Raw genomic sequence first — 23,718 nt, forward strand, 5'->3', positions numbered from 1 at the left:
TAAGCTTTTGTGGTAGGCCACACTTTCTGTGTAGATTCCAGTATTTTGCTTACCTTTTCTTCAATGAGTTTTACTTTCATGTGGCTGGAGATTAAAGGATGACCTTCCAGATGTTATAAATTAGTCAGCAGCAAGTATAATCATTACTAGGCATGCTATAATAATGTTTCCAAGTTTTACATGTTTTCCAAAGTCCAAGTTAGGCCACTATCATCTGATGACTTTGGATAGAATTTTTTTCTTTTTCAAGTCAGAAAAGGAAATTAGATTCCATTTCTTGTTAAGATCTATGCAATTGTCAAGCTCAGAGAAAGATGTGTGCGTGGATGTGCATTTGTGTCTATGCTATTAAAGAAGACAAAATACCCTGCTCACACCCATACTGATCTGTCTCAAACAGCGTTTCAGCTTTGGGCTAAGTCAGTTTAATTGACTTCAGTAAGACCACTGGTTCATTGAAACCTAAGCTAGAATGATGGCTCTATCTATCTTCAGATAGATACTGCGGACCTCACACAGAGCAAAATGTTAGCATCCTGCTGTGTTGGAACAGCATGAAACTTTAAAAAAGGGTAATATTGTACTTGATTTCAGATAATTTATTGAATCCTGCTCCTTAATCTTTTGATGGGTTATTTTGTGGCCAAGGCACATTCCAAAAATTGTAAAGGACCAAATTCTTCAAGCACTAAAATCAATCTCCCCCTGGATGGCAGCTGGCAGGGTTTTATTTCAGTTATTAAAAATGGAAGTATGCATAGACTACAAGAAATCAGATGTAATTAAACACCCATTTTCCACAAAGCCAAATAGGTAGCTTTAATTTCTTTTAATGCTATTTCTCTTCATGCTTTGCTGCAGTGATCTACATTGAATAGGCTACAGAGATGGAAAAATAGAATATTGCATAGATCTGCTGGTGTCTGGCAAAGTATGTACAATTGAAGACATTCTAAAAATTCTTGGAATGCAAATTCTAAGTGTCTTGTATATGTTTCTTTTTTGAAAATCTTAACCACTTAACCACTTGCCATGTAAGTAAAATGAGCAAAAATCAAAAATGATTTGGGCTAATCAACTTTTTCTGGATAATAAATTCTAAATTTTGTTTCTTTTCCCCTCCAATGTGATTATTTTTATTGGAATTTTATATTTCAAATGTGTCATAGTCATATTTTTATACATTTTATCTCAATCAAATATTTACAATAAATTATAAACTTTATTTCATTTTTCCCCCCAAGTGGGATCATTTCTTTTGGAATTTCAACTTTTCAGCACATTCATATATTCAGCTATTTAACAATTAATGTTCTCTGCTCTTTTAAATGCAAATTCTCAGATAAACTAGAACATTGTTTTTTTTTTTAAGAAGCATCTTGATTTATTCAAATCAGAACATCTACTTACAAACTAAAAAATAGAATAAGTTGGTAACTGATTTCTCTCCCTCAAAAAAGTGTTTTTAAAAATTGGTTTTGAAAAACAACATATAATTAAAAATATTCCTATTTATATAGAAATGTGGACTTAATCACAAAAACAGTCTTCACATTTTCTTCTATAAATAAGACAAAGAAATATGTATAGATTCTTTAGTACACTGATAGAACTTTTAAAATGTTCCTTTTAACCATTTGATTTTAAATCACTTTTAAATGGTGATATGAATGCTTTAGTTTCAATAGTGTTGTCCTCCTTGACATTTCAGATATTTCTATTGTGGTTATATCATGATCTGCATTTGTTAAAAGCATAAATGAGACATATAGTATCAACTGAAAATAATAACTTAATATTGGTTATAGACTCCCTACTTTGTTCATTAGGTGCTTTCCCAATATTTAACAAAAAAATCAAAAATATTTCTCACTGGGCAAAAAGAAACAAAATATTGCATGAAAAAATATATGCCATTTTTCCAGTGAAATTCATTACGTACTATAATCTATAACTTTGTAATCCAGTTATATGTTTATTTTCTTATGTATGTCATAGTCCTGATGAAAATGTGAAGATATTTTTTCCAGGTTAAGATATAATGATTAATTAAAATTTATTCAATGGCTTAAGTAAGATATTATTCCCATGGGAATGAGAAGGGTTGTTGTCACCTTTTCTTTTATTGGTAAGCTTTTTTTTCCTCCCTCTTTATCCTAGTATATGAATCAAATGAAGGAATGTATGCAAAAGAATTTAATGAATTGTAAAATACTGTATAATAGTAACAGCTAAATGTTAACTGCCACAGGATATACATAAATAACCTTACAAGAAAAAAATCAATCGGGCATTCAAATGATCTACAATTATTAATTTATATGAGGAATTTCAGGAGAAAAATCAATATTATATTTAAAATTGATCTAGGAGATAGGGCTGGGTATTCTTTTAATTGATAGTTACATTTGCACTCAGTTATAGTCATAGAGTATGAAGACATTCAAATTAATCCCTAAAGTTTCACAAATGGAGGAGCAAGCCATAGACAAAGGCACTATTTTTATTGGTATTCCTAAACATTTCAGGTCATCTCCTAACCCTTCAAACAAACTAGATATCCAGTTTTTCTATGTTGGGATAATAATTAGCACTTATATAGAGCTGTAAAGTTTATAAAGCATTTAATATACACCATCTCATTGAAGCCTCAGCAAGCACCCTGGGAGGTAGGTTCTATGTGGTATTATCCCCATTTGACAAATGAAGAGACTGAGTCACAAAGCACTTGAGCAACTTGCTTTTGGTCAGACAGTGTGCACTTAAAGGTGAGATTTGAACCCAAGTTTTCTGATTCCCAGTTGAGTTTTTCTGTTCTTCAAACTGTTACTTGTCATGATAACCTTGATCCCGATAAATAACTGATGCCTGACTGAGAACACTTTTCTTCTGCTGTTACAAAGCAGCTTTTTCTGGAAAATGAGAAAGAGATTATGTATTTGTTTCTGGTTTCTGGCTTGCAGATATTTTCTGTTACCAACAACACAGAGTGTATGAAACTCCTGGAGGAGATCAGATGTGCCCACTGCTCACCACATTCTCAGAATCTATTCCATTCACCTGAGAGAGGGGAAGTCTCTGAAAGAGATCTAGCCTTGCCCTTGCTGTGCGAAGATTATTGCAAAGAATTCTATTACACGTGTAGAGGCCACATTCCAGGTAAAAGCAACTGCAGAATATTGAAATCAGATGTCTGCATTGCAGTGCATGCTTTTGCTTGCGTAAGATTTCTCTCACCTTTCAAAAGATGTGTTTTCTCCTTCATGTGTTTATTTTAGGGCATCACGATATTAATAGTGTATTGTGATTGTGTTTTTTAGTCATCCAAATAATGAATTGACCTTGTTCAAACTTCTGAGTATTTTCTGTCACGCTGTTCAGAGGGTCAGCTTGTTAGTTACTTTGGATTATGCATGGCAAATTTTTAATGCCAGACAAACTGTCTTTCTCATAATCTGCTTCCAAGACACTTTCTCCCTTTGCCAAGCTGAAGGATTGTTCACTAATTTTAGTATGACAAATAAAATAGGAAACTGAAGTTGCTGTTAAAAAGAATATAAAAGCTAAGAAGAAAAAAAAAAAGCTATCTTTTGTTGTTGTTTTTTTTTTTGAAAGACAGAACAAGGTGCACATATGCCAACAGCCAGTTGAAAGTAGCCAGAAAATTTAAATCTTACTTTTGAATAAGACTTAAGTGCTCCTCAATGTATTATGATCAGAAGCAATCCTTAATGAAGAAGGGAGGAAATGGAAAATTGGATGTCTTGATATTGAATACCAAGGGGGGAAAGTATGTAGTCAGTCTCTTTGCTTCTGGATCATTAATACTTTGAACCCCAGAATTTCAGTTGTCTGCCTCTCACTACTCTTAGGACCTCACCCAAGTCTCTTTATTTCTTTGAGCCTCTATTTCCTCATGTGCAAAATGAGGGGATTGGAGCACATGACTGCTAAGGTCCTTTTTCAACTCCACATCCATGATGCTATGATCTCATTAAGTCTGAGGCAATTATTGTACACAACCTGACTTGTAAAGCATTGATAAAGTCCTCCTTGAAAATGTCAACATTCCATTTTGCTAGAGTTGATAAAATGGACATCATCTCTGAAGATGGAGTAATATCTACTGAGGGACATTTTGCCCAATTAGCTAAAATCACAGAAAATGAGCCACTATTTATAAGATTAAAAATATTATTTTTAAAACTCCAGAATTTTGTGAGAGAGATTAGAGGAGAACTTTTAAATAATTAGGATACACTCTGTTCTTTTTTAAAAAAAGGCTTTCAAATACTTAGAGTTTGGGAGCAGGGAAAGGGATGGGGAGGGAAGGATTGTAATACTCTTACTGACTTGAGAAAACATTTTGAATAGAGTTGTTCATTCCCTTTGGTGTGGTTTAACATGTCTCTAAACTCATTCAAATATGAAAATATTATTATTGTCTTTATAAACTGCAGAGATGTTTCTAAGGCTCTCTTAAGCCAGCTGTTTCTTGCTCCTTATCACATTCCCTAAAGCACAGCAGACTAGGTCATAATTGCCAAGACTGCCTGCTGAGAAAAAGTAACAGATTAGATATCAGAAATGCTTGGTCCAAGTTGAAGTGATGGAGATTTGCTTTTTTTTCTGGTATAGGTTAAAAGTAGTATATAAACTCAGAATCTTGCTTAACATTTATATGTTTGAGTCCAAAAGTGGGATGGAAAAGTAAGACAGTGATGCCTTTGGGGAGAAGAGGGGGTTTCTTTCTGTTGTATGTTGGGAATGATTTTAACTTCCCAAAGGAAGCTTTGGAGAAAGAGTGAGCAACAGCACAGGAGCCCTAACTGCAGGACTCTCGCTCCCCAGATCAACATATGTGGTGACGAATGACAAATTTATTTTTCTACAAAGTTTGTGTATATGTAAAACCGCTGAAGTGCATCAAGATGTCAAGTGCTTTTTGTGACCACCCAGGTTGCCTTGAAAGATAACCAGATGAAAGCATAACTTTAGTGCTGGACAGAGCAGCCTGCATGCTTTAGCACCAACTCCAATGGGCGCCTTTTCTACATCAATCAGATGCTAATAATCATTCTAAATACGTATTCTCAAAGTGGACTGTAATAACAAAAAGATGTTGCATTAATTATCCCCAACTTGGCTAATTGATTTGTTGGACAGCCTGAGCTTTGGCCCGTGGATTAAGATTCCTTCAAAGTATAAAGTGCTGGATAATACTCCATCCCCTGCCCCCATCCCTGTTCCCAAAATCACAGAAATTATTGGAATCATAGACTTCTTAATGTTTTTTTAATTTTATATTTAAATTAATAATCATTTATTTTCTTTCCCTCTTGCATCCTCTTCCCTATTTTAAAAACAAAAGAAAATCAAATTCTTTACAATAAATATGCATAGTTAAGCAAAACAATCCCCACACTGGCCATGTCCAAATATATTCATAAACTTCTTTTAAAAAAAACAAAGAAATACCAAAAGGAAATCTATAATGTCCTCCCCTTCAAGTCCATTTCATGATTAGTTTTTTTTTTTCTCTAATGGAAAGAAGAAAACATTTGCCACTCTAAATTCATAGAATAATAGATTTAAAGTTTGAAAGGACCTTAAGGACTATTGAGTCTAACCCTCTTGTCTTACAAATGAGGAAAGTGAGACTGAAAGGTGGACTAAGTTACTCAGGGTCACACAGATCGTAATTATACGAAAATAAATGTGTTTTTTTCATTATTCATTAGGAAACTAGACCAGCACCATATTCTGTTTGCATTTCTTAGTAAAGCCAATTCATCATTTGAATGATGAAAAAAATCACAATACATCATCAAGAAGCATTAAAGGCTAGATAGTCTAAAAGCCAATAACGTTAGGAGGAAATTAACCCAAAGGATCTACTTAAGAAGGAAATTGCTGAAATTTTTAGGGGAGGGAGAGTGATGGTAATACAGTCTAGATCTGTTATTTTATTGGTAGAGAGAGTTCCCAATGAGGAAACTCTATCCAGAAAAAACAGATCAGCAGTTGTTCCATCTAAGAGGGCTGTGGTGGACACTGAGGGGTTAAGTGGTTTGCCCAGGGTCACACAGCCACTAGATGTCTTTCCTCTTTAGCTACCTCCATGTCTGCTACTCCATATTATCTATAATTGCCAAAGAAAGGAAGAATATTCAGTCAATAGAAAAAGAAAGAAAACATATGTATGTAAAAGGAAACATCCAATTTTTAAAGAAAAAAATGAAGTATCAAAAATTATAAAACACATAACTAGAGTTGTTCATGAGAAAGCCAGTACACAGAATTTTCCATTTTATTAATGGGATAATCAGTTTCATCCTAACAGTTGGAATTTGCTTGGCTCTTCTTCTCAATGACCATCTTTTCCCCTCTTTAAATACAATAGAATTAAGTGCAGAAAAAAGAGAAATTGATTACATATAGCACTATGGTTGCCCTTTCAGAAGTCTATAGAAGTAGCTTCATATCAAGAAGGACATTATCAAGCAGAGAGTTTGGGCAATCAAGTAGGAAGATTGAAGAACTACTGTCACTTTCAAGAAGAAAAATAGAAAACAACAGTGGCCAAAGATGCATGGAAGAACATCATTTCCCAAATTATTCCCAAGTAGTAAATTGGCTAGAAGAGACCTTATAGGTCATTGATACCCACACCCTTATCATGCAGATGAGGAGACTGAGGACCAAAGAAGTGTTTTTTATTGTTTTTTTGTTTTTTTTGTTTTTTGTCTAAGAACACACAACTAGTAAATTATATAGCCAAGATCTAAGAATACCTTATCTGCATCCAAAGAACAGTTTTTAAAATTAGAAAAAAATAGCCTAATGGAAGAACAAATAAGTCATAAGACTTTTAGCTTTGGGAAAACTTAGAAATCATTTGGTACAACCCCTTTATATCATAGATAAGGAAGCTGAGGTCCAGAGTAGATATCAGGCTCTAAGCTGCAGAGCCATATTTAAACATTCATCATCAGACTGCTGGTGATAGATGGAACACCTCCGGTTACATAGTCCAACCTCTCCCTTTTCATGATGAGGAAACCAAGGTTCTGAGAGATTAGGGACTTTCTTGGGGCCACACAAATAGCAAGTCATATAGCTTAAGTCCTCTGACCACAAATCTAGATCAATTTCTAATATAGACCATATGTTTTTGTCCAATCATTTTTCACTTGTGTCATTCTTAGTGATCTTGGCAAAGATAATGGAGTAGTTTGCTATTTCCTTTTCTAGCTCATTTTTCCAGATGAGGAACTGAGGCAAACAGGTTTAAGTGACCTGCCTAGAGTCACATAGCTTTAAAATGCCAGAAGTCAGGTTTGAATTCAAGAAAATAAGTCTTCCTGACTCTAGACTTGTTATTCTATCCACTGTGACACTTAGTTGCCCCATTACATGATATAGCCTTTAATTAAAAATAATTTTCCTCTCTTTCCATTATACCATGATGCCTATTCATTTTTTTATTTGAATGACAAGTATATTGATGGTATACACCTTATTTTTTGTAAAATGCTAGAATACAGCCTTTCACATAGGAGGATGTTCATAAGAAATAGACTGTCAATGAAATAGCCTGTCTGCTTTATCTGTTTTCATCATATTTTTTAGTACTTGCCCTACTATCTTTTCACTATAAGCCATTATGTTATCACATGCCCAGAGTTAGATAGCACAATTGGTTGAAGCCTGGAGCTAAGTAAGGTCAAGTCATGGGTTTGTCTGATAGCAGTTAGCTTCCCTTCTGGTCCATGGCAATCATCTGTCTCTAATCTGCTCCAGCTATCTGACAAATGTATAATTTGGTGGTGAGATCCGTGTAATTCTTCTACTCAAAAAGCAACTTGAATCAGTGGATATGTCTCTTCTTCCTCATGGGTGTAGAGCAGCTCACGCAATGAGAAAAGCAAGTTTTCCCTAGAACCCGCGTTGAAAGGCTAGAGTTCAAGATTCCAACAATGGTATTTATTTTACAGGTCAGAGTTTTATAGACTTCCTTGTGATACAGTAGGACTATATTCATGATTCAGGAGTATTATTAGTTATAGGTCAAGGACATTTGATAAGACATCTGGGCTAAAAATATGCAGCTGGAAGAGTAATCAGCATATGGTCATCATTAGCGGACCTGATCTTATTATGCTGATCCAGGGTGAGCAAAACACTCTCTGGCAGTAAAAATACTCTCCCATTTACTCCTTCAAGCATAAGGGTACCATTTGGTAAATTCTTTCTTCCCCTTCCATAAATGAGAGCATGATGCCCTGGAAGAATTCTGTTTCTCTCTGTGGGTGATCTTCCAACCAAAGAGATTTAATTCACCCTTGTCCATCACAAGGTCAAGTCCTTTAAAAGTCACAATTAATCCAGTTATTAAAAGAGAATTAAATCTAAATTTTCTCTTTGTTATGAAAATGCCATTCTTTCAGACATCATCATATTTCCATTATCAGACTTCTCAAGTTCCAGAAGTAATTCAGTATTAGAATTCTGCTTTTTTATTTTTTTAAATTTGTCTAAGAGGCATGGTACCTCCAGAGCCTTGAAAAGAAGTTTTATGAATTTAGACTCATTAATCTTCAGATCTTCCATTTTAAAATTATTTCTCATTTCCTCATGATTGTCCCTTGCTAGTTCCATATAAATTGGAACCAGCCACCAGCATTGTTGATTAATTTTCCCCTTAAAATGGTTTCTGTTTGCAGACTATAATGCTGGACTATAAAACAAGATTATTTTTATAAAAGCAAATCCTAACTTCCTTATGAATCACACTCTCTGTAAGCCTACATCAATTTCAAGCAAAAATTCTCATTAGTCTTTTATGGAAAGCCCTGATAACTTACACACTCAGTCATAAATGCATTCATAGTATGCAAGTGGTCCAAGATTCTTGACATTTGTACAAAAATATCTCTACCTGGAGTTATTTACTTCAAAGATGATAGGAACCAGGCATGGGCATCCAAATGTTAAACCTAGCCCCACCACAGAGCTGAAAGTCTGCATGGGAGCTATCAAATCAAGCTCTTCCCCTTTTTTCCTGGAAGAGAATTATTTCAATTCTCTTAGGTATTTTGATTTATAAATTTAACCCTTAAAACCTAGAGAAGTAGAATAACCTTTGGGAAACAATCTCTTTAGACTAAATTCCCTTCGAAGTTTGATTCTATCAACCTAAGTTATCTGCCTCATCCTTTAGTCATCTCCCCACTTATTAATCCCTCTCTTCCTTCACAAAGCAGCTAACCTCCTCTCAGCTGCTTTCCCCCTCCCCAGCTGTCATTCCTACTTTTTCCCTTCCCCCACCCAGACATCTGCTCTCACTTGCCCTTTTCCCAAATGCCAGTTTCAAGACAGTCATCTAGCTGGAAATCACCAGTGAGTGCACATTTCAGAGACTGGGGAGGATCCATCTATCACATCCGCTAACAGAGACAGCCCAGAGCAAGATTTTTTTTTTCAAATTCCAAGAACAACTTAAGATTTCAGGGGACTGATGTCCCAGAAGAATCAAGCCCAGTAACTTTTAAGGATACTATCCATTTGGGATAGAAAATGTTTGTCCCATGGGCACGCCCAAATTGAGCTCAATTTCTTCCTACTAAAAGCATCCCTAAAAATTGCTCAATGAGGGCACATCTTCATTTTAGCCCACTTAGTAGGAATCTTTCACCGAGAACTGGTGAGTATGTAGAATAATGCTGGCAAGCCATTTTGCAAAGTTACAATCAAAATCTGAAATTAGATGCCAATGCAAAATTGGTATGTCTAATTTTGTTTTGTTTTTATAATTAACATATTCTAAAACACAATTTTCCTCTGCTTCCTGGCCCTCCTTTATTATGGAATAATAGAACACTCAAAACCAAAAATAAAACCTTGCTAACTGAAGTAGAAAAAAACTTTGTCAAAATCTCTCTTATGTTATAAAGATCTTTTTAATGGTCAATTAATTATATGTCTTTAAAACAGTACAAGTTAAAATAAAGGAATAGGTTAATAGGTTAAAATAAAGGAAGGAATAAAAATAAAAATAAAATAAAGGAAGGAATAAAAAGACAGATTAAAATCAAGACTTCTCTTTCTCAGTAAGAGTTTTCTTTAGTCAACGTAGTGCATTTGATAATCTTGAAAAGCTGGGTAAAAAGCTGGAGCTTCATAATTGTCTTAACTACTCAGTCAGTCAGTTAAGAAACGTTACAAAGGCAAAAGGTTCTGGGCCCAGGGTGCTAACTAACACTACTGGAGAAGGTAACAAATAAGTTAACTCAATACATCTAAAATATATAGAATGGCTGAAAGATTATTTCAGAGGAGAAGCCATGAGCAACTGAAAAGACTGGGAGAAGCCTTTTAGAGAAAGTGGGACCAGAATCTTGATGAACACCGGGGCAATCAAGAAGTGGCAGTGAGGGGTCCGAGACATGGGGGGAAGCGAGAATGGAAGCAAGGATGCAATGCTGTGTTGGAGGGAAGGGAGTAGGGATAGCAATGAGTGAAAAGTTACTGGAAGAAGATTGACAAGGTAGGAAGGGACCAGGTTATAAAGAGCTTTAAATGTTGAACAAAGAAGGCAGATATATTTCACCTGAAAATAGAGCAAGGTTTTTGTTCTTTAAGCTGGAAGTGACTTTGTCAAGGATTTGCCATCTAATCATTTCAGCAGTTACTAGGTCATGTTGTGTCTATCTTTTCTTGCTTTTTTTCCTCAAGCACAAAATAACAGAAAGGATGACAGCCTATAAGATTGTTTTAGGGAATAACTACCCTGAGATGATCATTAAATTTTTTTATATATAAAACAATAATGCTTATACCTAGTTTTGCTAGCAGCAGAATACTTAACATGAAGGAGAAATTCAATTTAAAAATTCATCCAAATGGACACTTGCAGTATAAAAAGCACTAGAATAGAAGCTGGCCCTTTAGATTCTTGAAAATGGTAGCTCTACTAACTCATTATTGATCATTAATTTAAAATTGGAAGATACTGGAGAGGTCAATCAGTCCAATTTCTTCATTTATGAATGATGAAACTGGCACCCAGTGAGGTTAAGTGACTTGTCAAGCCAAACAGCTAATAAGTGACTGAAGTGCGATTTGAACTCTGGTGTTCTTGACTCCAAAAAGTGCAGTGCCCCATTCACTACATCCTGCTGCCTTTTTTTATTCAGTTCCTGTTTATTATAAAGAGAAGCAATGCCATTGCTGATAGTGATGTGATGAGACAAGACTATTTTGATTTTTCTCCATTTAATCATAAATGGCTACAACTATACCAAGCACTTGTCACTGAGCAGATCAGATTACATTCTACTCTCTAAAATTTGAGAATGATTTTATGTACCAAAATCTTGGTTTTGAATTTGTATTTCCTCTTTAGAAGCTATCAAGTAATAGGATATATAGCACAACTTCAAAAGAAGAATTCATGTTGGAGAAGCTCACATTTCCCCTTCAAAGAGATTAGAAAGAAACTCTAGCCCATTACTAAGATTCACATTAAGTATTTGTTTATAAGATTTTTTTCAATATCTCCTGTATTTTTATTTCAATGTTATTGTCATTCATAAAGGGATACATAATAGAGTGCTGGGTTGGGGATCAAAATGACTTGAGTCACATCCTACTAATGACACTCATTCTATAACCCAGGAAAAGTCATGTCACCTCTCCTCTGTTCTTGAGTTGCAATAGCAACTTGCATTAAGTTGGTGAGGGGACTTCCCACATAGGAGTTTCCCATTATATCTACAAAACAATTATGATTTCTGACAGGACAATAAATCATATGTGGGTGACTTTTTTCTCAATAAATTCTCTATCATGCAAAATTTTGTGAGCTTTATTTAAGTGGAGTTTTATTTTCTACTCAGAATACATATAAAAATTCAGATGCTTTCAAATGCTAAATATTTCTCATGATCTCTTTTTACATTTACTTCAAAGGTTTCCTTCAAACATCAGCTGATGAGTTTTGCTTTTACTACGCAAGAAAAGATGGTGGGTTGTGCTTTCCAGATTTTCCAAGAAAACAAGTGAGAGGCCCAACATCTAACTATTTGGACCAGATGGAAGAATATGACAAAGTGGACGAGATCAGCAGGTTCATAAAGATAAATGCTGCTTAATCTAAAAAAAAAACTGACAAATCTTTGTGGTTTTGACAGTGAATCAACTCAGTCTGTGCTTATGCTCAGCAGCTGTGTCCTCCAGATGTTTTTTTCTTCTGTTAGTTTGCTTTCTTAAAAATTACATTAACGTAAATGCCATTTTAATATTTAGGTTACTAATCATGTTTTCTAAGCTTGGCCTCTTTCTGATTCATATATATTTCATTGATATAGTTTTACATTTGTATTTCATTATTGAACTATTCAGTATGATTTATTTATGGTTAACAAATCATTTCTTCATGATGATAGCCTTCTCTGATACTCTAAAAATAAGTTTTGACTATTATGAATAGAACGAATGTTAGTGAAGCTTGCTAAAAATTAAACTGATAATTTAGAGAAACTTTTAAAATACATTTAGGCTACCTTTGCTAATATCTCCTTTATTCTTCTCTCTGATATAATACTGCTTTGCTTTTTTAAAAGATCTATTTCCCTGTCATATTGTGACTATACAGTAGCCTTTTACCACCCTCCAAACACTGATTCCTCAGAAACTATGTCTTGAAAAAAGTGTGAGATATTACATCTCTGCTCCTTCCATCCCCATTAAAAAACTGACTGGTTTTCTTTGATTTGTCTAGAAAGCACAAACACAGCTGCTTCTGTGCCCAGGAAATTGTGAGTGGGTTGAGGCAGCCCATTGGAGCCTTGCATTGTGGAGATGGCTCCCATCGTCTCTTCATCCTGGAAAAGGAAGGTTATGTGAAGATATTCACCCCAGAAGGAGAAATTCTCAAGGAACCTTTTCTGGACATACACAAACTTGTTCAGAGTGGAATAAAGGTTGGCATTCTTTTAATTTTCTTTATATTTTGTGGCACCTTTTGCTATTTTTGTTTTTTGTCAGGATTTATCTTTCTAATACTGTTCATTTTCCTAAAGGGAAAAATAGAGAGAAAATTGTAGCTATTTCAGGAGAAAAGGGGGCAGAAAGAGGAGAGAAATTAAATAATTTAACTGAAGTGGAAGGAAGTTGCTGATTTTTCTGGGTTTGGTGGTTAGAGGGAAAATCCCTGGGCAGATAGTTATGCTGTTTTTTCTATCCCTGTAGAGTTATACCTTTCAAATGAGTTTTCTCATGCTTTCACTGAAAGCTACATGATGGACTGTATAACTAGCTGCCCCTTGGAGTCATTCACAATTGGTTCTGTCAATACCAAGGCCAGTGAATTATGACTGTTAAAAACCCATAGTCTGAACTACCAATTTCAAATGCATAAGAGATTCATATATGATCAAGGATGAGACATTTACATCTGTATTTGCTGGATAATGAGTACTTCTAGGTATTCATGTGGTTGTGTAGCATTCTTCATGTTCCTCATTTTGAGACAAAGGGATCAAAATAGCTTCATGTGTATTTCCTCTCATCATGCTATCATAGGTATTGTACAGATTTTGCTCTGGGCTGAGCAACCCAAGAACATCATTTGATCTGGACCTAACTAAGTTCTTAATTTCCACCACTCCAAATATTTTTAAGCTTTCTGTTATGGAGTACATTTCCCCCAATATGCTTTCTTCAAGTAAGATATCTGGTTTGTTTTGTAGTTGGGTCCATTTAGAATAAGAAAAGTTCATTTTAGTTCCACATCTAGGATACTCCTGACAACCAGAAGCTATAAGGTTTTGTGTGTGTGTGTGTGTGTGTGTGTGTGTGTGTGTGTGTGTGTGTGTGTGTGTAAAAGGTTATTCATAAAAAGGGGCATACTTGTGGGGGAGAAAAACAACAATAAAATATTTGAGCCCAGTGAAGATTACTTAAAAAGAGAACTCATGTATTTTGATAATCTGTGCAAAGAATAGCTTTTTAAATAGATCCCTTCAAAACTACTTGATCCTTCTAGGACATAGTTTTTTACTTAAATTAATGTTTACTTGTTTCTGAATATTGATTGTGTCATAGATACAAATTTAAAGTTTAGTTTAAACAAGTTTAGTTTAAACAAATGTTTAATGTTTAAAAATAATAGAAGTTTGAGTAATCCAAGTGATTAGTTATGATGTATCTTAAAATTTAAACTTTGAATCTTCCAGATCTCAGTTTAGCATGGGTTAAAAAGACACATAGTCTTTTCTATTTGAAAAAAAGTTAAAGATTAAAATATTTAGAATGCACTGATCTATGTCCCAGCTACCTGACGTCTTTACCTGCACTATATTCCCCAAATTACATAAAGAGGAGGAGCATGCAGTGGTAGTGTCAAATCTTGATTGAGAAGTTAACACAGTCATGTGCTAATACCATCATTGCTGGCATTGTCTTATTAATGCTAACATCACCTCACTGCTTTTTGAGCCTGTTTACCCTAACAGATACTCAGATACTCAAATCCTGCTTCATGTGAAATGTTGATGATTAATACCATTAATTGTTGTACAGTTATTGAGCTGGCAGGAGTTTTGGAGATCCTTCAATCCAACCCTTTCATTTTATATTTGAGCAAGCAAAAATTCAAGGAAACTAAAGGCATTGCCCAGTGTCACACAGCTGTAACAGACGAAGGCAGGTTTTTCAGAATCAAGAATTGACACTTCTCCTCTATAACATGTTATGTTCACAATCTTTACATTTTAACTTTAATTGTTCTAACTTTGGATGTTCTCTTTGATATATTTCAAGCTTTCAGCTTCTCTTTTATAAATAAAAAAAAAGAAATGGTCCTTGAATTATAAAAAAGAGCTAAAGGATATTTTTGTCTGTGTATTCTAAACTCTATTGTTTTTAGCTTTTGCAACACAAAAGGATCCATTCTCTAAATAAAACTTCTATCAAATTTCATTTACAGAACATGTACAATGGTACATGCAACATTTTAAAAATTCCTTTGTAATAAGATACAGAGGGTATTTTTTCAGATACAAAACTATATTAACATGAATCATGAACTCAGTAATGTGCCATCAGAACTGTGATTAGGCTGTTGCAACTGACCTTTTTGCTAGGATGACAGCATTTAGAGAGTATTGATGATATTTGTATTTCTTTAGCAAAGAGCAATTACTGGGGATTTCTATCAAGCAAGAATAACTATCTAATGGCTTTCTTTGTTCAGGTTAAAAAAATCTCTGTGGGAAAGGGGGTAAATCCAGAAAGTGCTGTGGTTTAAAGGTATGAATCAAAATTAGATGAAAACAATTGTTTAAAAAAAAAATGATCCTGCTTCCAGCCCCACAAGATTCCAGAGTCTCTCTCTTTCTCTCTTCTCTTTCTTGCTCTGGGCTCTCTGGTTCCTCTTGCTCATCAATATCTGTATGGAACTAATGCCAATGTGAGTTCACTTGGTCTCTATAATATACTTTCTTAAGTAGAGCATCTCTACCCATTGGCAAGCCCCCAAATCATACTACTTTGTATATGGTAAAACTAGATGACAAAAGATATAAGGAAAAATGTCCCAATGAGACGGGCTATTAAAATATGAAGCTGGCTACAAGAGAGTCTAGGGAATTGATTTCTCTAGTAATCTTTAAAAAATATAAAAATAGACAATCATTGTCTTTCTGAAATGGCCCTGCTAGCATCAAGGGCCTGAAAACTTCTCCTTGCTCTATGAATCCTTATTTCTACTTCAGTATAATAGCCAAGGGTAAACTCATTTATAAGAATTGAACAACTGCTAATTTTCTGACTCTGTCTTTACTAAGGCTAAAAAATATTATGGGAAAAATTTAAAAACAAGTAAAATCATCTCCCATTGCTGTCACCTGGACTGGGAAAAAGCTTTCTATTCTAGGCCATTGACTTGTTATGCTTCATGTGTAGAACATAGATGTCACAAGTAAGAACACTGGAAAGAATCAGAAAGAACTAACTTGTTGGTATTGAGAAATAAGTGCTATTAGATGATATGTACATTTTGGTCTCCATTTTAAAAGATGCAGCAAAAGTCTATGTTTGTAACTTGGTTATTTCAGAAAGTGGTGAGCTTTGCCAAATAAAGAAACTGAGTCACAATTTAACACCATTTCCTGGAGATCTTTGAGTAGAACTCTGCTGGTTTATACCCAAATCCTCTTACAAACAGGGCTCCAGCATTCAAGGATTAGGTGAAAGATGGAATCTACTCTTCAGGGCGCTGAGAAAAGGTAGATAGGCAAGTATAGTGAAGCAGGTAAGAGTCATGGGCTAGGCACAGGAGAGTCCTCTGGGTCCAGCTCTTACCTCTGATTTTTTTTTTTTTAGTTCTCTGACCTGAAATCAAGTCACTTAACTTCTAGGGATTTAAGGAATTTCCTAAGACTTTTTTCTACCATTTCATAGATGGATATGTGCTTAAGTAGAGGGAACTTTTCTATGCTGAGGAAATCATAAGTTCTTTGCCCACTTATGAAGAGATTCTTTCTTCTTTCTTCTTCTTCTTTCTTCTTCTTCTTTCTTCTTCTTCTTCTTCTTCTTCTTCTTCTTTCTTCTTCTTCTTCTTCTTTCTTCTTTCTTCTTCTTCTTCTTCTTCTTCTTCTTCTTCTTCTTCTTCTTCTTCTTCTTCTTCTTCTTCTTCTTCTTTTTTTTGTCCTTTCCTTCTTAGTTTCTTCTTTCTTTTTCTTTCTTTTTTCTCCTCCTTCCTCTTCTTCCTCCTCTTCTTTTTTCTCTTCTTCTTTTTCTTCTTCTATCTTCTCTTCTTCTTCCTCTTTCTCCTACTCCTTATTGCCAGTGGGAGACATGCAGAAACTCTGATTCTCAGGGGGAAGTATCTTTCTTCAAGCTTCTAGTAAATCCAAATCTTTAAATTGTTTGTGTATTTCTTGGAACACTCTAGAAATTCTGTTTTCCTAGAAATCTTTTGGAAAGATTTATACAAAACTGTTTCACACGGAAGAAATCACTATTTCTTCCCCTTAATGTACCTTAATATGAACTTTTACCTGTGGGGCTTCTATATTGGCATCTGAGAACAAGTGACTGGTCATGGCATTCACCCAGTTGTTTTTCTTAGAATTGTAGTTTTCATATATATGTGGATATGGGAGTATGGGGGTATGGAGGTGTTTATATATATGTGTATGTGTATATGTTTATATATATATATATATGTGTATATGTGTGTATAGATATAATTGTATATAAATATTTTACCCTATGTTATATCTATGAAAAAAACTATATATATATATATATATATATATATATATATATATATATATATATATATATATATATATATATATATATATATATATATATATATGTTTGTGTGTCTTTCTATCTCTATCTCTATATCTTATCCACAAGCTTTAAGTTATTAAACTCCAGCAGCCTAACACTCAGCACAGATAATTTTGGGGGAAAAAAAAGGAGATGTGAATTAACAAACAGCTTTTTTATGTTTGAAAAATTCCTGATTACTTTGTCAATTATTTGACCCTTATTGTTTATGACACCAGATAGCAGAACTTAAATGCTTATTATGATGAGAATAATTCCTTTTTGACATGCAGGATGAAATTATTCCTATGATTTAAAAAAATTAGCACTCAAAAACTTTTTTCATACCATCCCTGTTTGGCATTTCACGTCAGTTTCTGTAAAAACTGGAAGGGACTCCTGGGTGGTATTTTAATGGAATTTCCTGATGCATCTCTTTGAATGGCTGACTGTACTGGAGTTGAAGGCTAACCTAAGCTTGGCATGCATGCAAAAGTGGATACAAGTCTGCACCTGTCACCTGCAATCGCGCCTCTGAGAAATTAATGAGCACATTTCTTTCACCTTCAGTGATCGTGAGCAATCAGAGGACAGAAGCACTAGCTCACATCCTTGCCCTTTCAGGGAGATCACACAACAGACAAAGCTGAAAGATGTGTCTGTCACTGGCACAAGTGTCATTGGATTCCTAGCTATCCCTTTCCATCGACACAGATTCCATTTCAAAAGATGCTTTTCGAAGTAGCCCATTTACCCTGGAAAGAAGACGACGTATGTCTGAAAGCTGCTGATTGTCCGGGTGATTGCACACATTGAAGCCAGTCTCTGGTGATACAGCAGTCAGGGTGACCCAGAGTCATGGGAGCATGTGGAGGAGAGCTCCTTCGTGCACAGGAGCAAGCCCTTACCGGGGAGCCTCTTGTCTCACATGCTTGTAATCACATAAGTGACTGAGCATCACAAGTCTGGTGAAATCCAAGTGCTCATCAGCCCACAGGGCATGAAGGCACAGTAAACGTTTCAGAAACTTACACCGCTGACTAGCTCATTCATGTGAAGTGCTACCCAGCAGAGAATAAAATGTGAAATATTCTTTAGTGAAAGATCAGAATTCAAAGAGCAAGGAATAAGTCATTGATTCCTACTCAGCATCACCACATTTGGGACTGTGATTAGATTAGATGATATTGTGTGAAATATAATTCAGTCCTTTCTACAGGCTGGAAAAATGTTTGGTTTCTTTTGGATAGTTCAAGAAGGCTTGAATTAATATAATTTCTAAATTATAAACGCTGAGAATATAAGATCCAATAAGAAGAAGAAAATGGTCTAAACAGTTAAAAGTAATGGAGACATCTGATGGTATGAATGTGTGTGCATACTTATTTACATTAGTGAATCTCAGTTTAATGATAAGAGCTTCAGGGATGGACATAACATTTATATAACATAAACAAAATCATTGTACTCCTATAAACAACTTAAAGCTGAATCCTCTTTTTGGTTACAAAACCTTCTAGCTTGTGTGTGTGTGTGTGTGTGTGTGTGTGTGTGTGTGTGTGTGTGTTCAAATTATACCTGTTACCAATTACGTGGACTTGGACTATGGTAAACTCTATACATCCAAGCAAATACTGTCTTCCTTTCACATTCATCAAATATTTAAGTGCCTACTGTGTGTAATATGATATAATGGATCTGTGACTTTACTGGTATTAGAAACTCCTTGTACAAAAGTTGACAGTCAGCTTTTCTGCCATAGAGTAATTAAGTGATTTTCCCAGCCTCCCATGGAGAGTCCATTTTAGAGGCAGGGAGCCTCTGCTTTAGAAGAAAACTTTCTATCCCCATTTCCATGCTGCCTCTCATCTGATTATTTCATGTGGGGAGAGAAAGCAAAAGCTATATACACATGTAGCGATGGTATAATAGAATGATGTGTAAAGGAGCTGTCTAGGCAAAGTTGTATGAGAAATTTGAAGAAAGAAAGAGGATATAACCTGGGAAGAAATGTATGTCAGGGAAAACTTTTTAGAGCTGATATCTGAGTTGCATCTTTGAAGGAAAGGAAAAATTTAAGCAGGCAAAGATGACAGGCAGAAATGTGAAATACAATATTATTTTTATTGCTGTTAGCTTTTATTTTTATTATACTATTTATTAATATCAAATTTATATAGCACTTTTGAGGATTGCAAAGTATTTTATAAATATTATCTCACAGTTTCTTACAACAATCCTGGGAGGTAGGTAGGTATTATTATCATCCTTATTTCGTAGATGAAAAAACTGAGGCAGATGGCTTAAACCAGCATCACAGTTAGTAAGTTTTGGAGATAGGATTTAAACTCATCTTTTTTTTTAATTTACAAAACATATGCATGGGTAATTTATAACACTGACCCTTGCAAAACTATCTGTTCCAGCTTTTCACCTCATTCCCCTCATCCTCTCCCCTATATGGCAGATAGTCCAATGTTAAAGTATATGTTAAATCCAATATATGTATACATATTTATACAGTTATCTTGCAGCAGAAAAAATATAGAATCTAGGAAGACAGAAAAAAAAACCTGAGAAGGAAAACAAAAATGCAAGCAAACAATAACAGAAAGAGTGGAAATGCTATGTTGTGGTCCACACTCATTTCCCAGTGTTCTCTCTCTGGCTGTAGCTAGTTCTCTTCATTAATGAACAATTGGAACTGATTAAATCATCTCATTCTTGAAGAGAGCCATATACATCAGGAACTCATATCTTTTTGACTTCAGGTCTAGTGCTTACCATCTAGTAATGAACCTGCCTTTTAGCATTTTATTTAAGTCCAATCCTAATATCAACAATACTTTATTATATATTTTTTATTTGTAGGTATACTTTTCATTAAGGAAGTTCCTGAATCAATTAGTAATAATAATAAAAAATAATAACTGATATATATATGCTTTAAAGTATATAATGCTTTAAAGTGTCAAAGTATATATATGTATATATGCACAGATATATATATATATATAACATTTAATTTGATGTTTATGAATGAAGAAACTACTTAAATGTTGATATTAAATGCTTTCTTATGGTCACACAACAAATAAGTGTCACAGGAAGGATCTGAAGCTTCTATATCTTTCTGCCTCTATATTAAGGACTCTTTCCTCTATACTAAGATATAAATTATATGGACTATTTGTGCCCAACCTGTGGTAGAGCCTTCTAAGCTCTTATTGGTCTGATCAGCCATAGTTGGACAAATAGTATATTGAGCCTGACATTATGATGTCATTTTGGTCCTCTTTGAGTATAAAAGACAAGACCAGAATGATACAAATTAAGATCCATTTTATGAAAGCTAACTTTAAATTAATAAGCTAATCCCACTTGAGTTAACGTTTTTCTCAGATGAATCTATTTATCATGGGAATAATCTCAACTTTATTCACCTTCTCATAAGTCTGGGGTTTTGTGTATTGGGAACCAAAAATCAGGTAATGCATTTGTTGTATCAATTTTGTAATGTTTTATTTGTTTTATTTTAGTAGTTATTATTAAATTGAAGAAAATAGTGTGTATATATCTATATAGATATTGGGTCATTAATGGATAGTTCTAAGAGACTACATAGTATAACCTCCTTACTTTATAGAAGAAATAAATAGGACTCAGAGAGATTAAGATTTGCCCTACATTCCATAGGAAAATGTATGAGGCAGGACTGGAATTTTAACGCAGTATCTTACAACAATAATGTTCTTTCCATAGTTGTAAAAGACCAAATTCATTCACATATTGGTCTAGATCTCTCTTTGAAACAGAAATGGAGAATAAGAACACTTTTCATTTTATGTGCTAAAATATACAAAGCTAATTCATATACATAAGATATTTTTAAAATCTTCATAGAAACCCAATGAGGGAGATCAAGCAATTATGATTACATTTTATAGATGAGGCACAAGGAGAAGATGAAATGATTTGCTTGAGATTCAGTGGTTACCAATAGGTAAGTCTGGGAATAGATTTCAGACTGGCTGATTTCCAGTCCAATGTTCCAACCATGTTAATCATGTACCATTTAATAGTGGAACATTTTTCCTCCTACATTTTTACTCTCCAAGAGCTGTAATTGGCAGATGAAGGATATTTCAACATTGTCTCCATCCTTTTCTTGCAAATGGTGGTTAAAGGAAAGAGTTCCTTGATATGAGAGCTTTGACTTGTGCCATTATTAAAAGGCTTTGATATGGCAAAGTTGGGCCTTTGCAGACTCTTTAAACTCTTTGCCTTCTCTTACCTATCTAGGAATTCTCGCCTTTCTGAGCTCTTGGAACCATATTTCTCCCTGGAGAGTAAAGAGAAAAAAGAAACAGTGGAAAATATTCTCTATTGTCTTTCTCTTCTAAAACCTTAATTGGATTTCCAATTAAAACTCTTAAAACTATAAAACTGAAAGAAGAAAAAATAAGTGACTAGTATCACAAAAAAGGGAAGTGAAGAAACTTTTTTTTTGGGGGGGGATTTAATAGAAACATTCACCTACTATTTCTCTTGGTTTCTATCAAGCTATATCATGAATAGGAGGAACCTTGTCTTTCTTCAGTAATTCACTTTATTTCTACAATCATTTATTCAACTTTAGAAAATATCACATTAGGATTTGGAGGAACAACACAAATAATAGATAAAGCATTGAAATTGGAATCAGGAATTCTGACTCTGACATTCATTAGTTTTATAATCTGACCAAATAATAACCTCTCTCTATTCCTTAGTTCCCCATTTACAAAATTATGGGAATAGCTAGTGGCTAAGGTTCTTTCTACTTGAAAATCCACGATACTGTGACAGTAATTCAGTGCTCCAATTAGATTATTCAATATTGCGAATAGCCATAATCAAGTTGTCACTCATTAAACTATTGTGCTGAGAGAGTGAGGATCATAAAGTGATTATAATAACATGGAATAATTCACTCAGGGAAATCCTTTTTATTGGATGGCTCATTTAAAATACACATATTTAAATATTCTTGAAGTACCAACTCTGTTAAAAACAGGTACCTATAAAAAGACTTCTACTGCCTCTGGCTTTAGCTTCTCCTAAGAAGAAGGGATATTGGTAAGTAGTAGGAAGCATGGGTTATATCAGATCTACCCAGAATCTCAGGGGAGGAAGGGAGAAATAGTATGATTGTTGGAAGGAAAATGTGTCATTTACCAGGGAGAATTCAATACTTTCAAGTGAGTCTAGTAATTCATATTTCCATGTATTCAGTAAACACAGGAAATGGGAAAGCCAAACAGCAATTGTATCAACCATTCTCAGTTCTAGAGAAGAAATGAGGATGCACCTATGTCTTTCTCTTTGAAGAATAGGGGCCTTTTTTTTTTTTTGGCAGAACATTGTACAGTATATGGCAAATAGGTCATTTGGTGTCTTGGTTACTGGATCATTTGGTTTTACTTAACTATTCTTCTTTGTTACAAAGGAAGGGTGGGTGGCAAGACTTAGTTTTCTTTTAAATGAAAGGCATCAATAAAACACTAATTATAAAATTGAAAACAGAATGTCAGACTAGATAATCGCAAAGATCCTTTCTAGTCATGATTCTGTGGGTTTTAAATAATAATTTCTAAAGTTGTTTTAATGCTTTTGTTTTATATCTCAAATGTTTCCTGTTCTATCCTCCCCAACCCTCATAACCTGAATTTACTTTATAATAAAAAAACTCCTATTTTAAGTATGTACTGTATGCAGGCCACAGCTGGGAATGGCATTCATGAATCATAATTTACTTAGCCATTCCTCAACTGATGGGCATTGACTTGGCTCTTATATATTTTAGAGTTGTTCTCATTTAGTTTATATATTTATAGTATATATTGTTCTGACTTTACTTTCCCTGCCCATCATTTGGTCAAAATTCAGTTCAACATCATATTCAGATCAACAGCATAAATTCCTACCTTCTTTCTATCTTGTTAAAAATATTGCTGTTCATTACTTTAATTAGCTAGGTCTTCTAAATATAGAATTTATTGATGACTTTTTAAATATAATTTGATATTTATGTTTTGTTGATATTTCACTTTTTATAACACCTAGATTTCTTCCCAATGTCCCTTTTGTTTCCCAATTCCAGACACCATTCCCTATCAAAAATTATTTATTAAAAAAGAGGCAGGAAGAAAAAACTAGGGAAAAAACAAATCAATACATAAAAAATATCTGACATTATATGTAGTGCACATATAATATGTGGATCCTTTACATCTGTCTTTTCATACCTCTGTTTTAGGACTAAGCTTATTCTTTTAAATTTTGCAAACTTCATTTTCCAATGCTTTGTAATTGTTCTTTTTTTGTTTACAC

The 23,718-nt window shown here is 34.3% G+C and overlaps 1 protein-coding gene across 3 annotated transcripts in view; it reads left to right on the top strand.

Moving 5' to 3' along the window:
- The window catches only part of HHIP (hedgehog interacting protein), a 131,908-nt gene that overhangs the window by 4,363 nt on the left and 103,827 nt on the right, over window positions 1-23,718 (top strand). For all 3 annotated transcript variants that reach the window (XM_074275658.1, XM_074275661.1, XM_074275659.1), the window contains exons 2-4: window positions 2,964-3,159; window positions 11,974-12,130; window positions 12,785-12,986. In XM_074275658.1, coding sequence (XP_074131759.1) covers window positions 2,964-3,159; window positions 11,974-12,130; window positions 12,785-12,986 — 555 coding nt within the window. The remainder of the gene's footprint in view (window positions 1-2,963; window positions 3,160-11,973; window positions 12,131-12,784; window positions 12,987-23,718) is intronic.

The sequence above is a fragment of the Sminthopsis crassicaudata genome, chromosome 6, assembly GCF_048593235.1.
Source record: "Sminthopsis crassicaudata isolate SCR6 chromosome 6, ASM4859323v1, whole genome shotgun sequence".
In the NCBI taxonomy this organism is placed as follows: domain Eukaryota; kingdom Metazoa; phylum Chordata; class Mammalia; order Dasyuromorphia; family Dasyuridae; genus Sminthopsis; species Sminthopsis crassicaudata.